Below are 24,538 nucleotides of genomic sequence, written 5' to 3' on the forward strand. Positions count from 1 at the left end.
ATGACGGTGCTGGCATGTTGGCGTACTGCGCATGCGCCTGAGGGCCTTGTAGTGGCGCTGAGGCTTGAGGAGCGTCGGGTGAGGTAAGCAAGGTAAGCGCGTGGCGTCCTGGGAGCTGGGCCTCAGGAACCAAAACCAAGGTGGGCAGAGGCTCCTGGGGCAACTTCACTGGTGTCCTGCGACGATATCGTGGGGTCAGCCATGGCAACATGGCCTCTTGGAGAGAAGGCAGTGCGGCCTTCGCCGCTTCGGCTGTGCCTTCTCCACCTCAGGGACACGTTTTTCCATCTCAGGGTCGCCTTCTCCCACTTCAGGGACGCCTTCCTCCGCCTCAGGGACATCTTCCTCTTCCTCAGTGACATCCCACTCCACGTCAGGGATACTCCACCCACCTCAGGGACATCCCGTTTCGCTTCAGGGACCCTTTCTTCCACTCAGGACCACTCCTCTCCATCTCAGAGCTTCCTCACGCCGCCTTAGGGCCATCTTCCTCCTCAGTGACATCCCACTCTACCTCAGGGACGCCTTCCCCCACCTCAGGGACATCTTCTTCCTCCTCAGTTACAGCCACTCCACCTCAGGGACGCATTACCCCACTTCAGGGACATCTTTCTCCTTCTCAGTGATGCCTTACCTCATCTCAGGGACGCCTTCCTCCACCTCAAGGACGTCTTCCTTCTCCCCAGTGACATCCCACTCTACCTCAGGGACGCATTGCCTTACCTCAGGGACATCTTCCTCCTTCTCGGGACATCCCACTCTACCTAAGGATGCCTTTCCCCACCTCAGGGACATCTTCTTCTTCCTTAGTGACATCCCACTCTACCTCAGGGACGCCTTCCCCCACCTCAGGACCACCCTGCTCCCTCTCAGGGCTGTGCACTTCACCTCAGGGACACTTTCCTCCACCCCATGGACATCTTCCCCCTCGGGGCCACCTTCCTTCATCTCAGGGCTGCCCCACTCCACCTCAGGGACAGCTTCCTCCATCCCAAGGATGCTTTCCTCCCCCTCAGGGACACCTTCTTTCACCTCAGGGATGCCCTCCTCCACCTCAGGGCCATGCCACTCCACCTCAGGGACACCTTTCTCCACCTCTGGGACATTCCACTCCACCTCAGGACACCTTTCTCCACCTCAGGGTTGCCCCACTCTGTCTCAGGAATATCTTCCTTTACCTCAGGGACACCCCACTCCACCTGAGGGACATCCTACTCCATTGCGGGAACATCTTCCTCCACATCAGGGCCACCCTTCTCTATCTCACAACCACCCCGCTCTACTTGGGGACATCTTTCTCCACCCCAGAGATGCCTTCTTCCACCTCAGGGACAGCCCACTCCCCCTCAGGGATGCCTTCCTTCACCTCAGCAACTCCTTCCCCTACCTCAGGGGCCACTCCTTCTCTGGTTGCCCTTCCCCTTGCCCTTGCCCTGCCTCGCTCCACTGCACCCATCTTCCATCCACCCTGTCCCTCCCTACTCTGCTCTTCTAACATCTTGGTTATTTTGCCCATTTTATATAAACGGAACCAGATAATGTGGATTTTTGAGCCCTTTTCTTTCACTCAACAGCAAGGTATCCGTATTGTCATTTCTGTTTAGAGTCCCAGCATATGAATATATCTTTCTACTGTGGCTCCATCTCCTTGCCATCACTTAGTATTGTCAGACTTTTTCATTTTGGATGTCGGGGAGGTATGTAGTGACATCCCATTGTGGTTTTAACTTGTGTGTCTGTGCTAACTAATGAAGCCAAGCTGAATTTGGTTTCTTGGCCATTTACCTATCTTATTTTGTGTAATACGTGTTCCAGTCTTTTAACCTTTTCGCTTTTGTTTTGTCTGCACTGATCTGCATGAGTTCTTCCTATATTTAACATTCGAATCCATTTCTTTGAAGATGTATGTCTTGTAAGTATCTTTGTTCATTCTGTGTAATATACTTGTCTTAACTCATGATTTTTGAAATGAAAAGTGCTTGCTTTTGTAGATTATCAAATAAATTTGGTTCATTGTGGTTTGGGTTTGAATCTCTTTTCCATTCATTTACCATTTCTGATATACTTGTAGCCTGTTCTGTGGATTTTCCAGACCTGAGAATAGGACTGAGGTAGAATCTGTGTGAGAGTATGCACAAATATTTACTAACTGTCTTTAGGCATGTGTGCAAAATGAGCCAAGTCCCTGTACTTCAGATCACCTCCACCCCATGTCCAGTCCTAACTCTGTGGGCCATTTGTAAGTCTGTGTGATATCTGCAGGTCCTGGGTGTTGCTATCATTTTTTCTGATGCAGCTCTGCCCACCGTCTTCTACAACAGGGTGTCCTGGAGCAGCCTGCCTTTGAGTGTGCCTCCGTCCTGTAAAGGGCCAAGCTGTGAAGATGCTGCATGTGACGGGGGTTCTGGATATCGTGAGAAGTCCCCACATCTTTCCTCTGTATGATCAAGAGGAGAATCCAGATACCATGCCCACAAGAAACCCAGGGACTCTGAAAGTTTCTCATCAAACGTTTAGGCATTTTCAGTATTTGTCGGTGACCGGGCCTCACCAAGCTGTGAGCCAAATCCAGGAGCTTTGTCGGCAATGGCTTCGGCCAGAGACTCACACCAAAGAGCAAATAATAGAACAACTGGTGCTGGAGCAGTTTCTGAACACACTGCCAAAGGAGGTTCAGGTGTGGGTGAGGTCTCAGCAGCCCAAGAGCAGCAGGGAGGCGGGAGCCCTGGTGGCACACCTGATCCAGGCCTGTGGGGAGAAAGGTAAGACAGTGTGTCTGCTGACTGACTGCCCTCGTATGCCCAGTCCAGAGGAGTGACTGTTGAATGAAGAAATGGTCTTATATATCAGGGTAATCTGCCTAATCTGATGTGAGATGGAAAATGTGGGGGGTTTGATTTTTTGCTTTGATGTTTATTATTTGAGAGTTCTGGCTTTGTCCCTCCCCCCCACATTTCTTACTCAGCCTAAACTTTAGTATCAATGCAAAACAAAACTACACACCCTACCAAAAAACTAGGATTACCCTTGGAATTAACATATTTAATGTATGTTTGGGGAAAAAATTGTCTATGGATCATTTAGTCTTTTTACTCAAATCAAAAGAATAATTTTTTAAATGAATGGCTAAATTTTAGATGCAAGGGAACAAAAAATGTAGGAGACAACAAGTCCTGAAAGTTCAGTCTCTTCTAAAATTTACTGGTCTCTTTCAAAATAAAGTTATTAGATTGGAACTAAGGACGTTTCAAGAATGATAGGTGAAAGGCACGCAGTCTTCGTAATCCTTTGAATGAAAATAATACTAAAAACAAAGTGTTTTGTACAATGTGAAGATATCTGTATCTACCTATCCAGGGAACAATAAATACAAATCCAAGATTGTAACTATCTCTGGAAGGCAGGATAGAGCATGGCAGAAAAGAAGCAAATGCATAGATGTAAGTTATTGGGAATGTTTTAGTTTGGCACAGGCCTTAATTGTATTTAAAAATGTAAATGAATGAATTTAAAATAAACATGAGGATCATGCCTGACTCAATGCTGATAACGTATCATGATGTAAGGATCGTTGTTAATCTAGTACTGTGTACATGTGTTTCTTATTAGAATTTTTACGATATGTGCAGTGAACATGTTGAACACTTATAATGTATTATTGTAGGTATTTTTTGTGTATTAAATCATCTTCTTCTATTAACAGCTTTGTGAAATAGGTATCAGCCTTGTTTTATGGACCTGGAGACAGTAGCACAAAGTTGAGTAACTTGCTGGTGATTCCACAGGTCTTAATTGGCAGTTGGGATCCCGAGCTAGGCCTGTGTCTGCTCACACGGTGTTACACTGCCTCAAGTGGACACAGTGGATATTATCCCAGAGGTTCAGACTTGGCCAGGCATGGAACTCAGGGAACAGAATTGCATAGGGTAGGAGAAGGGAAGGACAATCAGTGAGCCATGCACTTGGAAAAGACTGCAGGCCAGGAAGGTCCTCAAGGTTCAGGCTCTGGAGGGAAGGCGATGTTGTCTTCTGAATCTGAGAGTGGAAAGACCAACAAAGGCTCCCTGCGGGCTGCTGTCAAAAAGTGACCTACTGTCTGCCCTACATTGGTGACATTGATCTAAGAGCTTTCAGAGGCGTTGAGTATCCTTGCTTCTGTTTTACAGTTGAGAAACTGAGATTCCCTGGTGATTTTGTGGAACAGTGGAACCAGAGATCACCACTAATAGAGAGAATTTTCACTATCTGGAAGGCAGTGAGGAGCCATTAAAGGGTTCAGAGCTGGGAGACGACCAGTGTTCTCTTTTGGAACTTGCTCCACTGAGTAGAGGAATTATTCTGTTGTCTTTCTCTTAGCCTAGGAAGCCCAGGACTCCTGCTGCCCCCCACAGCAGGATGGGTGGTGAGAGTGGAAGGCTGCTCTCTCGATACTGCGGGACCGGACTCAATGCCATGGTGTCCCCTCTTCTAGGTTTCCCTGCTGAGGACTCTGTGCTTGTAGGAAATAGGAGCACCAAGGAACACCCACAGAATACAAAGAGGTTGAACAGTCGACCATCTGGTGGCTCCCAGGTGAGTCGAGCTTTCTTGTCACTTGGTACTCAAATATGAGTCGGACCTTCTGATTTTGTCACCTCACCTATTTAGGTAGACCCCATCTTCATTTACTTAGCTCATTATATAAATATTACTCTCCTTGACCTTCTCCATCGCTACCCTGTCTAAGTTTCTTTTGACTCTCCAGTCCACTATTTCTTTTTTTTAATATTTATTTTTTAGTTGTAGTTGGACACAATACCTCTATTTGTTTTTATGTGGTGCTGAGGGTCGAACCCAGGGCCTCGCGCCTGCTAGGCGAGCGCTCTACCACTGAGCCACAACCCCACCCCTCCAGTCCACTATTTCTTGCTTTCCTTTTCTTTGTTGCACTTAAACATTATCCCATATACTATATATTTTCTATCCCTTTGATTTTTTGGGGGGGAGCGTACTGGGGATTGAATTCAGGGACACTTGACCACTGAGCCACAACATCAGCCCTGTTTTGTATTTTATTTAGAGACAGGGTCTCACTGAGTTGCTTAGCATCTCGTTTTTGCTGAGGCTGGCTTTGAACTTGCAGTCCTCCTCCCTCAGCCTCCCAAGCCACTGGGATTCTTGGATTTTTTTTTAATATCACATCTCATCTAAGTCTGTGTAGTTTCAACTATTATGCTTATTTTTATAAGTGAGAGAATGGAGGAAGGAAGAGTTAGTAACTTGCTGAAGGTCACACTGTTGTCAAATGGTAAGGCTGCGATATGAACTCAGGTAGTCGGGCTTCAGAGTCCATTCCTTACCATTTAGTTATTTCTAAGTAATGGCTGAAGTGCCATTACCCCAACTTAGGCTATCTAGATACGGCAGATAAACACTCAATTAAATTTGAATCTCAGATAAACAGTGAATAAATTTTTAGCATAAATATGTCTCATGCAATGTTTGGAATATGGCTTATGCTAAGAAATTATCTGTTGTTTATCTGAAATACAAATTTAGTTAGACATACTGAATGTTACCTGGCTGATCCAACTAAATTTTTAGATTTGAGATAATTGAGTCCATAGCCCAGATTTTATATTTTTAATGAAAAATAATATGTTCTACCATTATGTTTTCTCCAAAATAATGCTTAAAACACACACACACAAACACACACACTCACACACACTCACTCACTCACACATGTTGTTGGTACTGGGTGTTGAACAGGAGTTCTTTACCACTGAGCTACCTCCCTTGTCCTTTTTATTTATTTATTTTTAAAAATTATTTATTTGCAGCAGAATGCTATTCAATTCATTGTACACAAATGGAGCACAATTTTTTTACTTCTCTGGTTGTACATGAAGTAGGGTCACACCATTCTTGAGATCATTCCACCGCCTTTCCTATCCCCTGCCCCTCCTCTCACCCACGTCCTGCGCAGGCAGTGGGAATGGGGCTCCCCTTGGTGAAGTGGGCTGGCTGAGAAATAAAAGCTAGAAAAAATAGAAGGATTAAAAAGACACAGGACACAGAAAATGATTTCAAAGGGCAGGGACAGGACAGGCAAGCCAGTCATACGCATCGAGCTTCTGTATCTCGCAAAACGGAGCCCGCGCCTGCTTTATTTATGTCGGGGTACATCAAAGGCCTTCCATAGAATGTTCTTCTCCAAAAAAGGTTAAAGGTGGGCTGTCCCGTTCCCACCAGCAGTGTGTGAGTGTGCCTTCCCCACACCCCACCAACACTTATTGTGGTTTCTACTCTTGATAGCTGCCATTCTGACTGGAGTGAGATGGAATCTTGAGATAAAAATCTTAGTTTTGATCTGCATTTCTCTAATTACTAGAAATGTTGAGCACTTTTTTATATTAGTTGGTTGATTGTATCTTCTTCTGAGAAGCAACTGTTCAGCTCCTTAGCCTATGTATTGATTGACATGTTTGGTTTTTGGTGTTAAGTTTTTTGGGTTCTTTATATATGCTGGAGATTAATGCTCTCTCTGATGTTTCTGTGGTAAGAATTTGCTCCCACACTGTAGGCTCCTCTTCACCTCATTGATTAGTTCTTTTGCTGAGAAGAAGCTTTTTAGATTCTTAATTTTATTTCTTGTGCTCTAGGAGTCTTGTTAAGGAAGCTGGGGCCCAATCCAGCGTGATGAAGATTAGAGCCTACTTTCTCTTCTGTTAGACACAGGGTCTCTGGTCTGATTCCTAGGTCCTGATCCACTGAGGTTGGTGCATGGAATGCACTTCCATTTTTCCCAGCACCGTTTGTTGAAGAGACTGTCTCCTCTCAGTGTGTGTTTTGGGCACCTTTGTCTAGTATGCGACAACTGTGTGTGTGGGGGTTTGCTCTCTGTGTCTTCAGGTCTGCTTTGGTGCCAATACCATGCCACTTTTGTCACTGTGACTCTGCAGTATATTAAGGTCTGCTGTAGTGATGCCTCCTGCTGCACTCTTGCTAAGGATTGCTTTGGCTATTCTGGGTCTATTATTTTTCAAAATGAATTTCATAATTGCTTTTTCTGTTTCTGTGAGGTACAATGTTTGAATTTTAATTGGCATCACATTGAATCCACAGAGTGCTTTTGGTCGTGTGGCCATTTTGACAACATCAGTTCTGTCTGTCCAAGAGCATGAGAGATCTTTCCATCTTCTAAGGTCTTCTTCAGTTTCTTTCTTTGGTGTTCTGAGTGATCTTTGTAGATGTCTTCCACCTCTTTTGTTAAATTGATCCCAAGTATTTTTTTTTTTTTGAGGCTATTGTGAATAGGGTGGTTTTCCTGATTTCTCTTTCTGAGGGTTCATCACTAATATATAGGAATACACTTGATTTTTATGGGTATTGATTTTATATCCTGCTACTTTGCTGAATTCATTTATTAAATCTAGAAGTTTTCTGATGGAATTTTTTTGGATCCTCTTAAGTATAGAATCATGTTGTTGGCAAATAGTGATAATTTGAGTTCTTCTTTTTCTATTCAAATCCCTTTAAATTCATCGTGACTCCTCTGGCTAGAGTTTCAAGCATGATGTTGAATAGAAGTGGTGAGAGAGGCATCCCTGTATTATTCCAGTTTTTAGAGGGAATGCTTCCAATTTTTCTCCATTTAGAATGATATTGGCCTGTGTTTAGTATAGATGGCTTTTACAATGTTGGGGTATGTTCCTGCTATCCCTAGTTTTTCTAGTGTTTTGAACTTGAAAGGGTGCTAAATTTTGTCAAATGCTTTCTCTGCATCTGTTGATATAATCATATGATTCTTAGGCTACTGATGTGGGGAATTATGTTTATTGATTTTCATGTGTTGAACCAACCCTGCTTTGCTGGGATGAACCCCATTGATCATGGTGCACTATCTTTTTAATATGTTTTTGTATGCAATTTGCCAAAATTTTATTGAAAATTTTTTCATCTATGTTCATCAGGGATATTGGTCTGAAGTTTCCTTTCCCTGATGAATCTTTGTCTGCTTTGGTGTCAGGGTGATGCGAGCTTCATAGAATGAGTTGGAGGGTCCCTCCTTTTCCAGCCACATGGTAACCTCAGGAGTGTTGGTGGCAGTCCTTCTTTGCGGGTCTTGCAGAACTTGGCGGAGGCTCCATCTGGTCCCAGCTTTCCTCGGTCGGTGGCTTTGGATGGCGGCTTCTGTCTCCTTGCTTGAACGCCGTCTGTTGGGTAGGTCCCCCTCATTCCGTTTGGCAAACCACGTGCCTCTAGAAAGGTGTCAGTGTCCCCGGGACTTTCAGGTCTCCAGAACAGTTCCTGATTGTCTTCTGTGTTCTAGTGGTGTCTGTCGTGTTGTTTCCTTTTCAACTTGGATTTTAGTAATTTGTCTTTTCTCTCTCCTTCTTTTTGTTAGGGTGGCTAAAGGTTTATCAACTTTATTTCTTCAAAGAACCAGCTTTTTGTTTTGTCAGTTTTTTCAATTGTTTCTTTTGTTACAATTTCATTGATTTCAGCCCTGATTTTAATTATTTCCTGTCTTCTGCTTTTAGTGTTGATTTGTTTTTCTTTTTCTAGGGCTTTGAGATGTAATATCAGGTCATTTATCTGTTGATGTTTACTTCTTTTAATAAAAGAGCTTAATACAATGAACTTTCTTCTTAGCCTGCCTTCATACATCCCAGAGATTTTGATATGTTGTATCAGATTTCTCATTCTCCTCTAAGAATTCTTCTGTTTCTTCCCTATGTCTTCAGTCATCCATGCCTCATTCAGTAGCATGTTATTTAGTCTCCAGATGTTGGTGTAGCTTCTTTTTTTAAAAAATTTTTCATTGATTTCTAATTTCATTCCATTATGGTCAGATAGAATGCAAGGTGTTTTTTATTATTATTTTAGTTGTAGATAGACACAATATCTTTATTTTTATTTGTTTATTTTTATGTGGTGCTGGGGACCAAACCCAGGGCCTCTGGCATGCAAGGCAAGCGCTCTACCTCTGAGCCTCAACCCCAGCTTTGCAAGGTGTTATCTCTGGGTTTTGTACACGCTAAGACTTGCTTTGTGGCATGATACATGGTCTATTTTGGAGAAGGATCCGTGTGCTGCTTGAGAAAAAAGTGGACTTGCTTGTTAATGGATGAAATATTCTATTATGTTTGTTAAGTCTGAATCATTGATTGTATTACTGAGTTCTGTAGTTTCTTTGTTTAGTTTTTGTTTGGAGGATTTATCCAGTGATGAAAGAGATGGTAAGGTCACCAGTTATTATTATGTTGTGGTCTGTTTAATTCTTGAAGTTGAGAAGGGTTTGTTCGATATACGTAGATGCACCATTGTTTAGGGCATAGACATTCACAGTTGTTACGTCCTGTTGATGCGTGATATCCTAAACATGTGAAATGTCCTTCTTCACCCTCTTGACTAACTTTGGTGTGAAGTCCACTTTATCTGATATGAGATGGAAACTCCTGCCTGTTTCCCAGTCCCTGAGAATGGCATGTTTTTCCCATCCTTCCACCTTCAGGCTGGATGTCTTTTCTGATGAGTCTCTTGAAGGCAGAATATTGTTGGGTCTTTTTTAAATCCAATCAGCCAGTCTCTGTCTAAATTGATGAGTTTAGGCCATTAACATTCAGGGTTATTATTGAGACACAGTTTGTGTTCCCAGCCATTTTGGTCTGTTTTTGGCTTTTTACTTGACTTGGTTTCTCCTTTGATTGGCTTTTCCTTTAGTGTAACCCCCTCCCTTTCTGATTTTCATTGTTGATTTTCATTTCGTGGAATGTTTTGCTGAGGATGTTCTGTAGTGCAGGCTTTCTCATTGTAAATTCTTTTAACTTTTGTTTATCTTGGAAGGTTTTAATTTCATCATCAAATCTAAAGCTTAATTTTGCTGGATATGAGAGTCTTGGTTGGCATCCATTTTCTTTCAGAGCTCGGTATGTGCTGCTCCAGGATCGCCTGGCTTTGAGGGTCTGGGTTGAGAATCTGCTGAGATCTGAATTGGTTTCCCCCATATGTAACGTGAAACTCTCATAGCTTTTGAAATTCTGTCCTTATTCTGTATGCTAGGCATTTTCATTATAACATGTTGGTGTACATCTATTGTAATTTTGTATATTTGGTGTCCTATAAGCCTATTGTATTTGATTTTCCAATTCATTCTTTATGTTTGGGAACTTTTCTGATATTATTTCATTGAGGAGATTGTGCATTCCTTTGGTTTGACTCTCTGAGCCTTCCTCTATCCTGATACATCTTAGATTTGGTCTTTTGATGTTATCCCATAATTCTTGGATGTTCTATTCATGGTATCTCACCATCTTCACTGAGTGGTCAACTTTATTCTCAAGATTGTATATTTTGTCATCATTGTCTGCAGTTCTGTCTTCCAAGTGGCCTAGTCTATTGGTGATGCTTTCTATTGAATTTTTTATTTGGTATATTGTGTCCTTCATTTCAAGGATTTCTGTTTTTTTCTTCCAGAATCTCTATCTCTTTCTTGAAGTAATCTTTTGCTATCTGTATTTGCTCTCTTATCTCTTTGTTGAAGTGACCAGTTGTTGGCTGTATTGCTCTCTTACGTCATTATTTGATTTGCAGATCATTTTAATTATGTACATTCTGAACTCCTTCTCTGACATTTCTTCTATACTGTCAAAAAGTTCTATTATTTTATCATCTTGGTGTGTTGGGGCACTTTCTTCCCTGTCTTTTCATGCTTTCTGAGTGTCTTCCCTCTAGCAGTGCCTATCCTAGATGTTACACTTTCTACCCTATAATCTTAAAGTGTCTCTGTAGGTTTCTGGTGTCTCACCTTTAAGAGGGAGATCAATATTAACAGCTCCCAATGCAAATGATATATACCTTTAAACCAACGAGTCCCTCTTTAGACAATTAGAGTTTTGTCATAACAAACAGAAATGATGTGTTCAATTATTATCTGCAGTAGAGACCGTAGGTTTGAAGAGGGTGTACAGTTTGTACTGGTGGACAAAGGCAGAAGCAGTGTGGGTGTGGAGTGTGATGTTTACGGGAAGGAGGTGAGAATATAGAGGTGTGAGGTCATAGGCAGAGTGAAGGATGAATCAAAAGAAGTTGGCTATTGACAGGAGAAAAGAGAGCAAGAGGCGACCCCATGTAAGGCGCTCTCCTGCCTCCACAACAGAATGGTGGCTATTAGCACACCTGGCAGGATGCCTCTGGTGTGACCAAGCCTGCAGGGACCTTGGTGATGGTCTTCCTGGTCCTGGATATTGTCCCTAGATGGAAACCGCCACTTCCCTGGTTGGTGGCAGCGGTAGCGTCAAATCTATAAGTACCTTGGTGATGGGCTTCCAGTCCTCCGCCAGTGTCCCAAGATGGAAGCCGTGGTAACTGAAGATGGTGGTGTTGGCCAAGGAGGGGTGACCCAAGATGGCCGTGGAGGTGTCCCAAGATGGAAGCAACCACTTTCAGAGATGGGGCTGAAAGGGCCAGCCTTAGGATGGCTGTGGGCGGCCTGTTCAGGGATGTAGCGCTGTGGTGTGGGTTGCTGCAGGGTGGCTGCCTCCACACCCTGTCAGTTGTCCCAGGGTAGGGGGTTCTAGGTGAGGAGAGGGCTATTACAGTGGCTGCAGTGCCCTAAGAGGGAGGAGTTCTGAGAGGAACCAGGTGCTGGGAAGCCATAGCCCTGTCCTCCGCTCTGTGCAGCTGTCCACCCTGGGCCTGCCTGGGCCTGGGGGCTCTGGCATGGGTCACAGGTCAGGCAGGGCCAGTGCTGGGGCCCACCAGGGCCTAGGGGCTCGAATGTGGTTCACGGGTCAGGCCAGGCTGGTCCTTTTTATTTTTTATTTTGAGACAGGGTCTTGATGAGTTGCTGAGGCTCACCTCTAACGTGCCATCCTCCTGCCTCACCTTCCCAAATTGCTGGGATTACAGGCATGTGCCACTGTACCCGGCTATGAGAAATATTTTAATGAAGTCACCAAACATAAAACTTCTCTGAACTTACATAAAATTACACAGATAAGGCTGGTGGTGTCGTCGTGTGTTTAGTTACCAGTGGAGGCCGGCTTACACTGGCCCTGCCTGGTCCCACACAGTGGAGCTGAGGGTTGACAGTTGAGAGGGACTTTCCCTTTAAAGTCACATTCTAGAATAGTACTCTCAGTGGTGTGGTGTTGCCCATCAGGAGTGAAGAGTGGTTCTCAGGGCCAAAGCGCTGTGGTCATGGTTTGTGTGCAGAGTGATTTCAGAAGTATTTAGTGAGTGTGTATGTGGATCAGTGCTGATTTGTGATTATTACAAAAGGCCATCAAAGGTGTCCAAGGACTGGTAGGCACCTTGTAAAGATGGAAATGGCTCCCGTGGAGACAGTCCTTCCCACCTGCACACAGTGCATGGACGGCTGCAGCCCTGAGCAAACGGCACCTCGTGGTGCAGTTGTGAGGGGTTTAATTAAAAAGTGTGCTCTTTAACGTTCTTGTTACACCTTGGAAACCTAAAGGACAAGTAATGAAATCAGTATGTTGTGTTTCTTTCAGAATCAGAAAAAAATCATGGGAGGATGGTGGGAAGATTGTCTAAAAAGGCTTCTCGGTTGGGTGAATAGGAAAAGGTTGGGAACACGTGTTCCTGAGCGTGGCCTCTGTCCCTCCCTTGGCTGTCAGTGACTTGAGTGAAGATGCTTTGTGGGCGCCGCGGTGATGTGAATGAGGAGTTGGTCTGGGTGGATCAGGACACACTAGGAGTGACTGCCTCATGTAAGGGGGAGTTGTGGCGTGGTTTCTGCTGATGGTGCCATGTGAGAATGTGGCCCAGGTCCCTAGATCTTGTTATTGTTTTAAGAAAAGCATAAAAACCAGTTAATATGCAATCTCGTATAACTTTTTTATATTGGCAGATAGTATGAAATTTTTTAAAGAATAAAAAACCTCAGGGTTATAAAAATAGATCCCTTTGTAGGAGCTGAGCAGCCAGTACAGGACCACTAGTCTAATCTATTATTTGTTGCTTTGCATAACAAATTTAGACAGTCTCCATTAAAATACAAAAGAGTATGTATGTTAATAAAGTGGATATCATAGCTTATGTAGCCCTCTAGTATCTGCCTTTGAATCGACCTTGGGCTTTCAGGATGGCGGTCTGTACCTTGGTTAGTGGATGTGTGTTTACGGAATGTCGTTCTATTTCCTCGTCCATGGTGTGTATCTCTTCTACTGTTAAGTGGATGCTTGGATTGCGTCCAGGTTGTAGATGTCATAAACAGTACTGTTATAAACATGCTCGTACATTTCTCCAATACACACGAACACACATTCCTAGGAACATAATTTTGGGGTTCAAAGTGGTTTACCATTTTAAATTTCCTTTAGCATCTTTAAGAGATCCTTTGGACTAATGTTTATATACTTTATGTTTTCAAAATTCTTAATTTTTGTCAATTGAATGGGTATGGTACTTTGTGTTTTTTATTTGTATTTCCCTGTTAATTAATAGGATTGACTGTTTCCTCGTATCTGTCAGTGCTTTGAGTTTTACAGATGAGATACTGAGAGTTAACTTACACAAACTCATGAAGTTTCTAAGAGCCAGAGCCAGGACTTTAACACAACTCTGATTCTGACATGGTATACTCCTGAAGTTTTAAGTATTTGCACTCTTGCTTTCTTTACTTACAAAGTGTCTTGAAAGGATCTGTCTCCCCCAGCCTAAATCTGTAGTGACCAGCAGCAGGAACTGTCTCAGAGATGTTCCCATCCTCTCACACCACAAGACAAGGCAAGGCCCTGTGGCCTCTGGATCAGGACACCTGGGGACTTTCAGCCAGTCGTCAGCTGCTTTATACTCAGTTCTCTCTCGTTAGGCTCCTTGCTGCCGGGATCGTTCCTGGACGTTAATCACTTAGGAGTGCTCCTGGTATTTTAGGAATCGGTCACCTTCAGGGACGTGGTCGTGGACTTCAGCCCGGAGGAGTTAGGCTCCCTCAGTGCTGCCCAGAGGGACCTCTACCGGGAGGTCATGCTGGAGACTTACCAGAACCTGCTCTCCCTCGGTGAGTGTGCCGTCTCCCCAGAACGCGTTTCTGCCCACTGGGCTCGAGGGTCTCATCTCCTGTGTCTTCTTGTTGTGTCAGTAACGCCGGCTCATGTCATCACTGAGTTCAACCTAGGTCAGAGGCAGTACTTTGATATTAAACTCATTGTTAATTATAAAATGGTTAACCTTTATTGAGCACTTAATGGTGTCAGGTACCAGTCTAGCACTTTACAAGTCTAACCTCTTTAATCCTCACACTGTTTCTGTGGGAGAGAGAGACTTCTTATTGCCACTATTATTATTATTGTTATTATTAGTGCCATTTTATGAAGAAACTGAGTCATGAACAAGTTATAAATTGTTTGTCTAAAACTGGGATTTGACCCAAGTACCCTGACTCTAGAATCTGCTCCTTTATATTAATGTGCTGCTGCTGCTGCTGCTGAAAGATGTTTCTCTTGTAATTTTCTTTCAAACTTTGTTATTCTAATCAGGTATAAAGTGTTAGTTTGGTGTTAGCATTTCTCTGCATCTTGTTGATCTTCCATTTTAGTAGAGAGAAGACCTCAGGTATATTCCTTATTTAGGGAAAAAAAAAAAGCCAGTTAGCAGTGAATAATCTTGGTTTCTTACAGTATCTAGGTTTTTTGTTTTTTGTTTTTTTTTGCAAATGATATTTGTTTTAATTTATGGAGTTGATGTGAATCTCCCATTTAAAATAGGCCCACTTAAGTACAAAGAAAGAGGTTTAAAGAAAGATATAAGTAAACACTATCTACTTCTCTAAATGGCACCTAGATATGGCCAGAATAGGACAGGTGTTCATTAATTTGTCAGAGAAGTCATGGTATGACAGGTCTGTATAGGGCTAGGCTACAAAGTAGTCCCTCTGTCCTCATGGACGTCCTCTCTGAGTGGGAAAAGACAGGCGATCAGCCAGCGCTCGCCAAGGAAGGATCGCAGCGTGGGAAACGAGGAGCTGATGGGCGGGGAGGAGCACACAGAGGGGAACAGTGATGGCCCCCTTTGGGCAGCTGTGTCCGATTCCCCCTGCTGAAGTACAGAGCTGGCAAACTACCCTCAGTCCTCGGTCCAGGTTCACTCAGCAGCAGGGTTGACATGTGGGGCCATCTGTGGCCCGCAGGATGGTGGACAGCACCCTGCCTCCACCCACTAGGGGCCAGGAGCACCTGCTTCTTTCCCACAGCTGGGACACAGAGGTGATCTCCCTACATTGTGTCCTCTGGGGGGAAGAACCCCTGAGAACCACTGCTCTCTAGGTTTGAAACCGACTCCGTTTTCCTCCTTTCTATTCCCCCACAGAATCTGGAGTTGCTGAGCCCCGAGTTACAATTTACAGTCCCTTTCTTCCTCAACAGGGTGCCAGTTCTCTAAACCTGACATCATTTCACTCCTGGAACAAGAGGCACGGGCAGTGGAGGAGGACAGGAGGACAGTGACGTGTCCAAGTGAGTGGTGAGGGGAAGCTATGGAGATAAGAATCGTGGGAAGGCAGCGCCCTGCCCAGGGGAGGGGAGGGCCAGGTGGGCAGCAGATGCCATCAGGCCCTTCCTCAAAGCCCTCAGGTCCAGGAGAAGGCTGGGAGGTGCTCTCGCTCAAGGGCCGTCTCTCCTCAGCACTTGCCCTCACCTCTTCCTGCAGCGTGAGTTCCTCTTTGGCCCAGCTCCAGGGAGGGCAGTGTCCTTCTCTCTAGTATTCCAACCCTTCATTCATTTGTGCCTTTCTTCTTGCGGTAGGATCATAGGTCTTCCTCTTGAGCCGAGCAAGCAAAAGACCTTGGCATAATGACCCTTCTGTTTCCTCAGCCCCTACTTCCCCCATGCCGGTTCCTTAGATCTGTGGACATCCACAGACTCCCCCCTTCCCTTACGTTTCCTTCCATTCCCTCCCCACGTGAGCTGACCCACGTGGAAACCTCGAGGAAAACTGATACACGCAGAAAGACATTAAATACAAGGTCCCTGGGGTTGGAACGAGCTTCCTGAAAGAAGTGGCGAGGACTCGGAGAGAGTCACAGAAAAAGACAAGGACCAGCCCAAATAGGGATATGATAGGAATGTCGATGTTGTTCCGAATGAGGTGGAGAAGTAGTGGGGGGCACTGAGCAGGTGGTGTGTTGACACTCTAGAACGGTGCTGTCCAGTATGGCAGGCACAGGCCGGGTGTGGCTACTTATGTATAAACTAGTTAAACTTATATGAAATTTAAAATTTAGTTTCTTGGTCACACCAGCCCCATTTCCGTTCCTGATAGCCACGTGTGCCGCTGGCTGCTGTGTTAGAGACATGTAGAGCATTCCCATCATGGCAGGGAGTTCTGTCGGGCACTGCCGCTCTAGAAAGATCCGTTTAGATGGTCTACAGAGGATGGGTGGAAGCGTAGAGAGACAAGCTGCCCTTTGAAAGTAGAACTGGCAGAAGGGGCTGCAATAGTGGACGTAAGCAGGTGAGGAAAGCAGAAGAGGGGCAGTGAGAATGGGTGCTTCTCTGTCCTCTGTTCTTGAGTCTTCCTTCCAAAGGCCGTTTCCTAAAATGCCTGCTCCATTGTGAAGGGTCCAGCTGTCCCCTTCCCCGATGACCTCCTACATCGCATTCCACCTCTGCTGTCCCACCTAGACTGCTTCGCCCACCGCAGGGGTCTTTTGGGATACAACCCCTGTGTTCATCATTCTTTCTTCCAAACCACAGAGTTATACTTGATTTCCTTGGCTTTCCTCCAGCCCAAGAATTGCCTTTATAAAACCCCAAATCTTAACCAGTTTTTAAAAATCATCCTCAAGATAAAATTCGAACTTTTGCAAAACATTTAGTTTTTTCCCATTCTGGCGTATAATTTGCCTCCCATCCTCATCTCCTATAAGATCTTCCAACTGAAATCAGTATTTCTGACGTCCTGGGACTGTGTATTTTCATAGTTCGTGTATGTGTGTGTGTGTGTGTGTGTGTGTGTGTGCTGCTGGGGATGGAACCCAGGGCCTTGAGCATGCAAGGCACTCTACCAACTGAGCCACATCCCCAGCCCTCACAGTTCATCATCTTTGCTAAGACCGTCATCATGTCCTTCATCACTTAAACTGAGCCCAAATGCCATCCCTTCCACTAGTCTTTGCAAAGAATCAATTCCCCATCATTTTAGTTTGGTTGAGGTCTTCTTTGCAGATTGCTGATAATCATCTGATTGGGCAATGCCTTGCACAAAATAGGCATTTAATAAATTTTGGATTGAAGGATATTGGTTGTTGGCATTGTAGATTAGGTTGAAATAAGATTAAGATCCAAAGAGGATTAGAATCCTTTTGCTTTATTCTGAGAAAGAGGCTGTTGACCTGTTAATTTTAGTGTTTCCTCAATGACCCTGAAGAACCATGATAATAGGTATTCTTTAAAAATATTCCCAGGTAATACCAGTTTAGAAATGCTACTTTCTGTCCCTTTCCTCTTGGAGAAATGAGATGCATATCAAAGGTTCTGAAGAATCATCCAGGAATGAAACCTGCTTGATTTGTATCATATGGTATTTCTCAAGTTGACTTGACAGTGGAACCCCTTTATGGTCAAAGCTACTCATTTTTCAAAATATTAGTGATCTGTCAAGCATGGTTTGGAAAATGTCGACAGCCCCCATCCCAGGTCTTTATATGGTTCCCCTCATTCCACTTTCTGTGTCTGGCTTCTCTGTTCTTTTCTGCTCTTCTTCACCCTCCAATGGTTATTGTCCTTTCAATCCTGTTTTGATTTTCTCCTTAGGTTCATTCCCACGATTATATTGTGGGAAGAGACCTGAAACCAAAGAATTAATCCCAAAGCAGAGCTTGTCCATATAAAAATCATTCTTTGGGGCAGGAAGGGAGGGTTGGGTAGGTAACTTCTGGCATGTCCGTGTAAGAGCGTCTTCTCCTGATGATCCATCAGAGTCCTACCTTGGCAACCAGGAGAATCAGACTTCAAGTCCCGTGACCACGAGTGACATGAAGACCTCTGCTCGGGAAGGAAGCCACGGCAGTGATGCACTTGAGAGACGCCCTAATCTTACCACACCATCAGGGGCTCTTCCAGGAGAGGCTCCCCTGGAACGCACTGCTCTTGAAACATGTATCAGACCCCAGCCAGTGGAACCTATGAGATGTAAATTTTGTGAAAGGGTCTTTAGTACCCAGATGGGCCTTAGGAGACATGAGCAAATCCATACTGGAAAGAAACCCTTTGGGTGTAAACAATGTGGCGAAGCCTTCTTTCTCATGCCCCACCTCACCAGACACCAGAAGACTCATGCGGCCCCGAGGCCCTCTAGGTACCGTCAAGTGGGCAAGTCTTTCATCCCGCGTGCAGATCTCGGGGGCGCTGTAAGAGTTCACAGTCAGGAGGATTACTGTGAGTGCTTTCAGTGTGGCAAAGCTTTTGTCCAGGACGTGCATCTTCTTCAACATCTCAAAGCCCATGAAGCAGCAGAGGCCCTTCCCCCTGGGCTGCCCTGCAACAAGACACACTTAATTCATTACCAGCGGAAGCATGACTATGTTGGAGAGAGATCCTGCCAGTGTTGTGACTGTGGCAAAACCTTCAGTAGGAGCTCACATCTCATTCAGCACTATCGGATTCATGCTCAGGAGCGGCCGTACCAGTGCCAACTCTGTAGGAAGTGTTTTAGCCTGCCCTCCTACCTCACTCAGCATTATCAACTCCATTTCCAGGAGACACTGGTTGAATGCCATTACTGTTGAAAAACTTTCAGAGAACAATTTTTCTCAACATTTTTCACTTTATCCTGTAGAGAGACCTTTTGAATGACCTGAATTGAAAGGCTTTATACCTGTCCTCACAGCTTGTTAACTCAAAAAGTCAGCATGGTGTAGTCAGAACCAGTGAATAGTGTAAGTGTGTAGGTGACCTTTTTGCATGAGAAGATCCAACACGTTAGCAGTCATCCAGGCATAGTGCTTACAAAGAATGTTTTGGTTGCAGAGGAAGAAAGCTAATAGATCTTGCCCTTCTTTGTGGTATGCATGGGATGGAGACCCTTGATTCTGACATCCCAATGAAAAACTTCTAATTGGCCGTCGGGATCCAGACTGCCAATATGTGGCCTGAGCTTTTATTGAAGAATTAACATTCAGTGTCTTCACCACTTGGGATGTATCAGTAAGGTAAACAGAATTTTGAAGTTCTACCTAGATTTATCCAATCACAAAGCTTATTTTATTGTAATATGTTTATATCATACCTCATGGTTTATAAAATGTTATGTGTTATTTTATTTGATTCTTCAAAGAATGCTTCTAGGTATCTAGGATATTTATTCCATTTTACAGATAAAGTAAACTCGAAACTCCCAAATTCTCAGTTGATTTGAGCAAGGTGTAAGGAATGGTGCAGGAATGGAACTCAGATTTTTCTTTTTATCTCTTTGTCATATCCTCCCTGAAGAAAAGACATAGTATTATGCTTTCTACAACCATCTTCCTATCTTAGTAACCCAACATCATTTCACATTAAATCAGATAAGGCCACTTGTGCTACAGAGGTTAGGATCTTTTTCTTAGGGTGAAGTTCTGACATTTCTCTTGTGATTTAGGATTAGATAATAACTTTTTGAGACATAGATTTAGGGAAATATATTTTTGCTAAACAATTTCTTGTAATTTGTAAAGCTGTTACTGATCAAGTAGAGGGTTTTTTCTTTTTTGGTTGCTGTTTGAGGGTTTGAGCTTATTATTCTCTTTTCCTTTTTTATTTCTAAAAAATAATTCAGTGAGAAAGCAGTATTTCTGCTTTCTTGGACTCTGACATCATCCGCATGGCCATCTTCACTTAAAACCCTATTTCTTTACTATGTATGCTTCATTCTTTAAAGATATAAGCCCTGAATTACAGCAAAAATCTTTTAGACCGGATTGGTAGGATGTGAAAAGCCTTCTCCTACTGCCTTGAACCGTGGTCAGATGCAGATACACATGGTGACCGTTTGGACCTGGAACCCAGGACCTGATTCCTTGCCTGGAAAAGGTGTGTGGTTGCTGCTGTTATTCCAGCTCTTTTTGCCAACCAACCGTTTTTGAGGTTGATCTGTAATATGTGCTCTAAGGTTATGAAATTTAAAACAAGTATGACTTACCAGAATGCACACCAGCAAAAGTATTGCTGGCTGCACAATCCCTCGCCCTTCGTTTCTGAAGTGCTGAATGAAAATGCCCTCATTGGCTGGATCTATTTTCTCCCCTCAACCCACAGTTGAGTTGCTGATACCTGGTTTCTGATCCTGCTGACACTCGGTGGGGGGATATGAGGTTGATGTGTCTTACTTGTGGGAATGTTGACCTTGATGCTTTGACTTAAAATGGGTCTGTTAGGTCTTTCTACTGTACAGTCACAGTTAACTATAAAGTTAAAGTTTATCTTGGTAACTAATGGTTAGCTTATGGGAGAAACTTTAAAACCATGCAGGTATCCAGTGTCTCCTTAAACTTTTACCCACTGGATCCCGACATCTGTCGAATAGGTCCTGCTGTAGCCATTATTACTCGGTATATCCGAATGGTGATTTCCTGTTCCCTCGCTCCTTCTGTATTTTGTAGTTGAAATTGTCTTTTGAGAAAGTGTTGTCCTCCTCATTGGTTTATGCAGTAGTTTATTTCAGCGAGGCTGCATGAGGGTGTATTCTGTGAGGCATAATTCCATACTATTACTATTCATTTTGTCATTCAAGTGCTTTCAGCTCTGGTCACGGAAGCTCTCTCGGGTTGGTTCCTGTGCCCTTTTGCTCAGCGCCTGTCCTTTTCAGAAACTGCTTCTTTCTTGCCCTCCTGACTTTCTCTCCCTTCCTTTCCGGGAAGACCTGCCTTACCTTTAGGAGAGCTGCTACCTCATCACCCGTGGGAAGTCGTTCCTCCCAGAGTCACGGTGTGCCCAGGTCCCTCAGTCTCCGTGTTCCACTTCTCCCTGTGCAAGTTTCGCCAGCTCGACCCCCTTCCTGGGCTGTTGTGTACTTAATCCTTTTTTAACTGACTCTTTTTAAAATTTTTTATTTCCATATATCTACTTAAAAAGGAAAATTCAAAATCACCTTAGACAAAGGGTTTACGCAGTCCACAGCCAGGCCTCCCGGGTCAGGTCCAAGATGCCCTTTCCGTGGGCTTTGTTCAATCCAGATCCAAACATGGTCCACCGATTACATTTGCTTGTTTTATCTTTTGTATCTTTCTTATTCTAAGGCAGTTCCCCACTTTTTTTTAGATGTCTTCTATATTCCTGAGAATAATGTAGCTATTAATTTCCCTTCTGCCCCTACTAAATTTTAATATACCTTTTTAGGTTCTCCTCTTATACTCAGGCTTATTTTATTTTTTAAACTTAGAAGCACTTGTTTTTAAATTTTCACCTTTAATTGTGGTTAAAAGAACATGTGATATAAAATCTACCATCTTACCATTCTTACTGTATGGTTTAGTAATGCCAAGTTATTCACATTGTTATACAACAGGTTCCCAGAACATTTCCATCTTTCAAAATAAATAGACACATTAAATAATAACTCTTCTCTCCCTGCCCCAGGCTTTGGCAGTCACTCGCTTTTTCCGTACATTCTACCGGTGCCTTGTGTTTGTACATGATCATGGGATTCACACGTGCACACAGCATAACAACAGAATTTGGCCAGTACCGTTCCCCAGGTCCCCCCCAGTCCCTTTTCTCTACTCTCTGGATCTTCCTTGGATTTTCATGAGATCCCCCCCGACCTTTTTTTCTTTTTTCTCTTTAGCTCCCACATATGAGAGAAAACATGACCCTTGACCTTCTGAGTCTGGCTTATTTATCTTAACATAATGTTCTCAAGTTCCATCCATTTTCCTGCAGATGACATAATCTCACTCTTCTTTGTGGCTGAGTAAAATTCACTGTGTACACACCATGTTTTCTTTATCCATTCATCTGTTGATGGACACCTAGGCTGGGTGCGTGGTTTGGTTATTGAGAGCACCATTTTTTTAAAGCTTTTTGTGACTGTGCAGTTCATACTGCAGATACGGTGGTTGTCCTGTGGAATGTCCCACTCTGTGTGCCTTCCAGGGTGCCTGTGAGCCTGCCTCCCCCCTGTATCCCTCTACATGAAAGTTGGCTCCCGACTCTGGGGACCAGGTCTGCTTTCAGCTTCTGTGGCAAGAACGCACCACAGGGTTCTCTGTAGAGTCATGCTCCACGCCAGTTCACTGGTGGCTGCAACGTGATTTTGGTATTTTCACCATCAGTAGGTACTCTTCTTGAGCCAGCTAGTTCTTTTTCCCCCTTTTCTAGACTTTTCTCAACTTGCCTTGCCTCCATCACCCCAGCCTGGCCTTCAATCTCCTGAGTTAAGAGGGTGGGTGGTCCTTGAAGTCTGGTAGGGGCTGTTGTGGACAGTCATGGGCCTGGGCTTGGCTTCCTGGGAGTCTTAAGTAGGGAACCTCAGGGAGTGTTGGACTGTACTGTCTTGGTCTGACCTCCCTTCCTCCCCCACACAACTTGCTAACAGTCCACACTGCCACCTGTAGACTCTCTGGGTATGTGGGACAGGCACAAGCCATGGCCTCAGGTTGACAAGGTAGACTAAGCTTGCACAGTGGTGGATGCCCCAGCTCTGCCTGGCCTTCAGCCAGCCCTTTATCTTGCTGCTAGATAGGTGGGTGCTGAGGATAAAGTAAAGATCCACTTCCATGCCCGGATTCCTAATAGGCCTCACAGTTAGGTACTGCTTTTATTTAGAAGTTATTTTTTTTTAATTTAGATGCATTCCTGTTTTAACCTTTGTGTGTATGTGTGTGTGAATACAAGTCATTTATTTCCTTTAAGAAAACTAGAAAATACGTTTTTTTTTTAACTTTGAATATTTGTATTTCCTCTTCACAGATAAGTTTGTTGCTGTCCATTTTCCTTATGCATACATCTATATAGTTTATAAAAAGATGTGTATTTTTGAAATGAAATACTGTAAATACTGTTTCAAAGACTATAATTCTTAGTCTCATACATCATGAACATCTTTCTGTAGCCATAAATATACCCCGGGGTTCATTCTTCAGGACTGCCTAAGTAATTGGTTGCATGGGTATGTCCTCATTTATTTCACCTGGCCTTCCAGGGCTGGAGACTGAGGTGGTTGTAATTTATGTCCTCTATGCACATTGCTGCTGGAGTTAGGCTTCCTCCTTTCACCTCTTGGGTCTTTTAAAAAACTTATTAGTGCATTATAGCTATAGATACTGTCGGGTTCGTGTTGACATAGTGATACCCAATGGCATGTCATCCCCTCCATTTCCATCTCCAGGGCTTCCTGTTTGCTTCCCCTCCTCCTTCCCGACCCCCTCCTCCACTCTACAAGTCTTCCTTCTACTGATAGTTTTCAGTTGGTACCTTACAGATACACAGAAGGGTGGATTCACCGAGGTGTGTTTGTGTGCGTAGCATGATGGGCCATCTCATCCCACGGGGCCTTCCTTCCCACCGCTCCAACGTGCTCTGCTCCACTCACCTGCCCTCTGTCTACAGTATCTCAGCATTTTCCTTCTCAGTTTCCTTGCACTTGGTTTTGCTTTCTAAGGGGAAATTCTCAGCAGGGGAATCTCTGGGCCAAAGGTATGTGTATCTTAAAGGCTTTGAAAACTCTCCTCGCCTCATCCCAGTCGGCACTGAAAGTTGTTCTGATGGTTTTCTCTAAGGAACAATTGTAAACCACTCAGTTCTCTGCATGTCCCTTGAAGAATTTGCACTATGAATCCATCTTAGGAAATAACAGGACCGGGAGTCAGAACTGAAGAGAGCCACTATCAACAGATGTCGTTTATTAGAATCTTAATTTTAATTTTAATCTAATTAATTTTAATTTTAAATCTTAATTTTTTGTGTCTTATTCACACACACACACACACTTTGCCTATATGACAAACAAAAAAAGAGGTTCTTTATTTACTAATGCACTTTGTATCCAGATGCTTGCAGACTTCTTTTTTAGAGAGAGAGAGAGAGAGAGAGAGAGAGAGAGAGTTTTTTTTTAATATTTATTTTTTAGTTTTCGGTGGACACAACATCTTTGTTTCATTTGTATGTGAGCCCCCTCCCCAGCCCACTTGCAGACTTCTTGATGTGCAGTTCAGACCTGTTACCTGTCTGGCTTGTGCGTCTTCATGCTTCTTACTGATTGGTATGACTCATTTTCCTTTATTTTTTAAAGCATGAATTTCTGAAGGGTTAATGTTTATTTTTCTTTTAAAATAACACTTGGCTCATTAAAGATAACTGCTTTCCTTTCCTGTATCCCCCAAACAAAGAAAAATATGCTATGAACACTATTAGCATTTCAGTTTGTTTTCTTATAATTTTAAAATACCAGATTTATAAAGGCAGTTGCCTCCAGGAAGTGGTGGGGAAAAGATTTCATTTCCAGATTCTGTTCCTATTTTCTGTTTTCACATGTGACAAATCTTTCTAATGTGTTTACAGATATTCGTCACATAGCTATGACCACTCTCTGTGTACAGAAGCACACCTTGTTC

General features: G+C 43.7%; 1 protein-coding gene across 1 annotated transcript; it reads left to right on the plus strand.

Moving 5' to 3' along the window:
* On the plus strand, positions 1 to 18,736 carry Zim2 (zinc finger imprinted 2). Its single transcript, XM_015505326.1, is given in 6 exon segments — positions 1 to 83; positions 294 to 372; positions 2,528 to 2,762; positions 13,823 to 14,011; positions 15,375 to 15,464; positions 17,904 to 18,736. Coding segments are annotated over 6 exon segments (1,509 nt in total).
* Positions 18,737 to 24,538: the final 5,802 nt, after the last annotated feature.

This window comes from Marmota marmota, unplaced genomic scaffold (assembly GCF_001458135.2).
Source record: "Marmota marmota marmota unplaced genomic scaffold, marMar, whole genome shotgun sequence".
NCBI classification, from domain to species: Eukaryota; Metazoa; Chordata; class Mammalia; order Rodentia; family Sciuridae; genus Marmota; species Marmota marmota.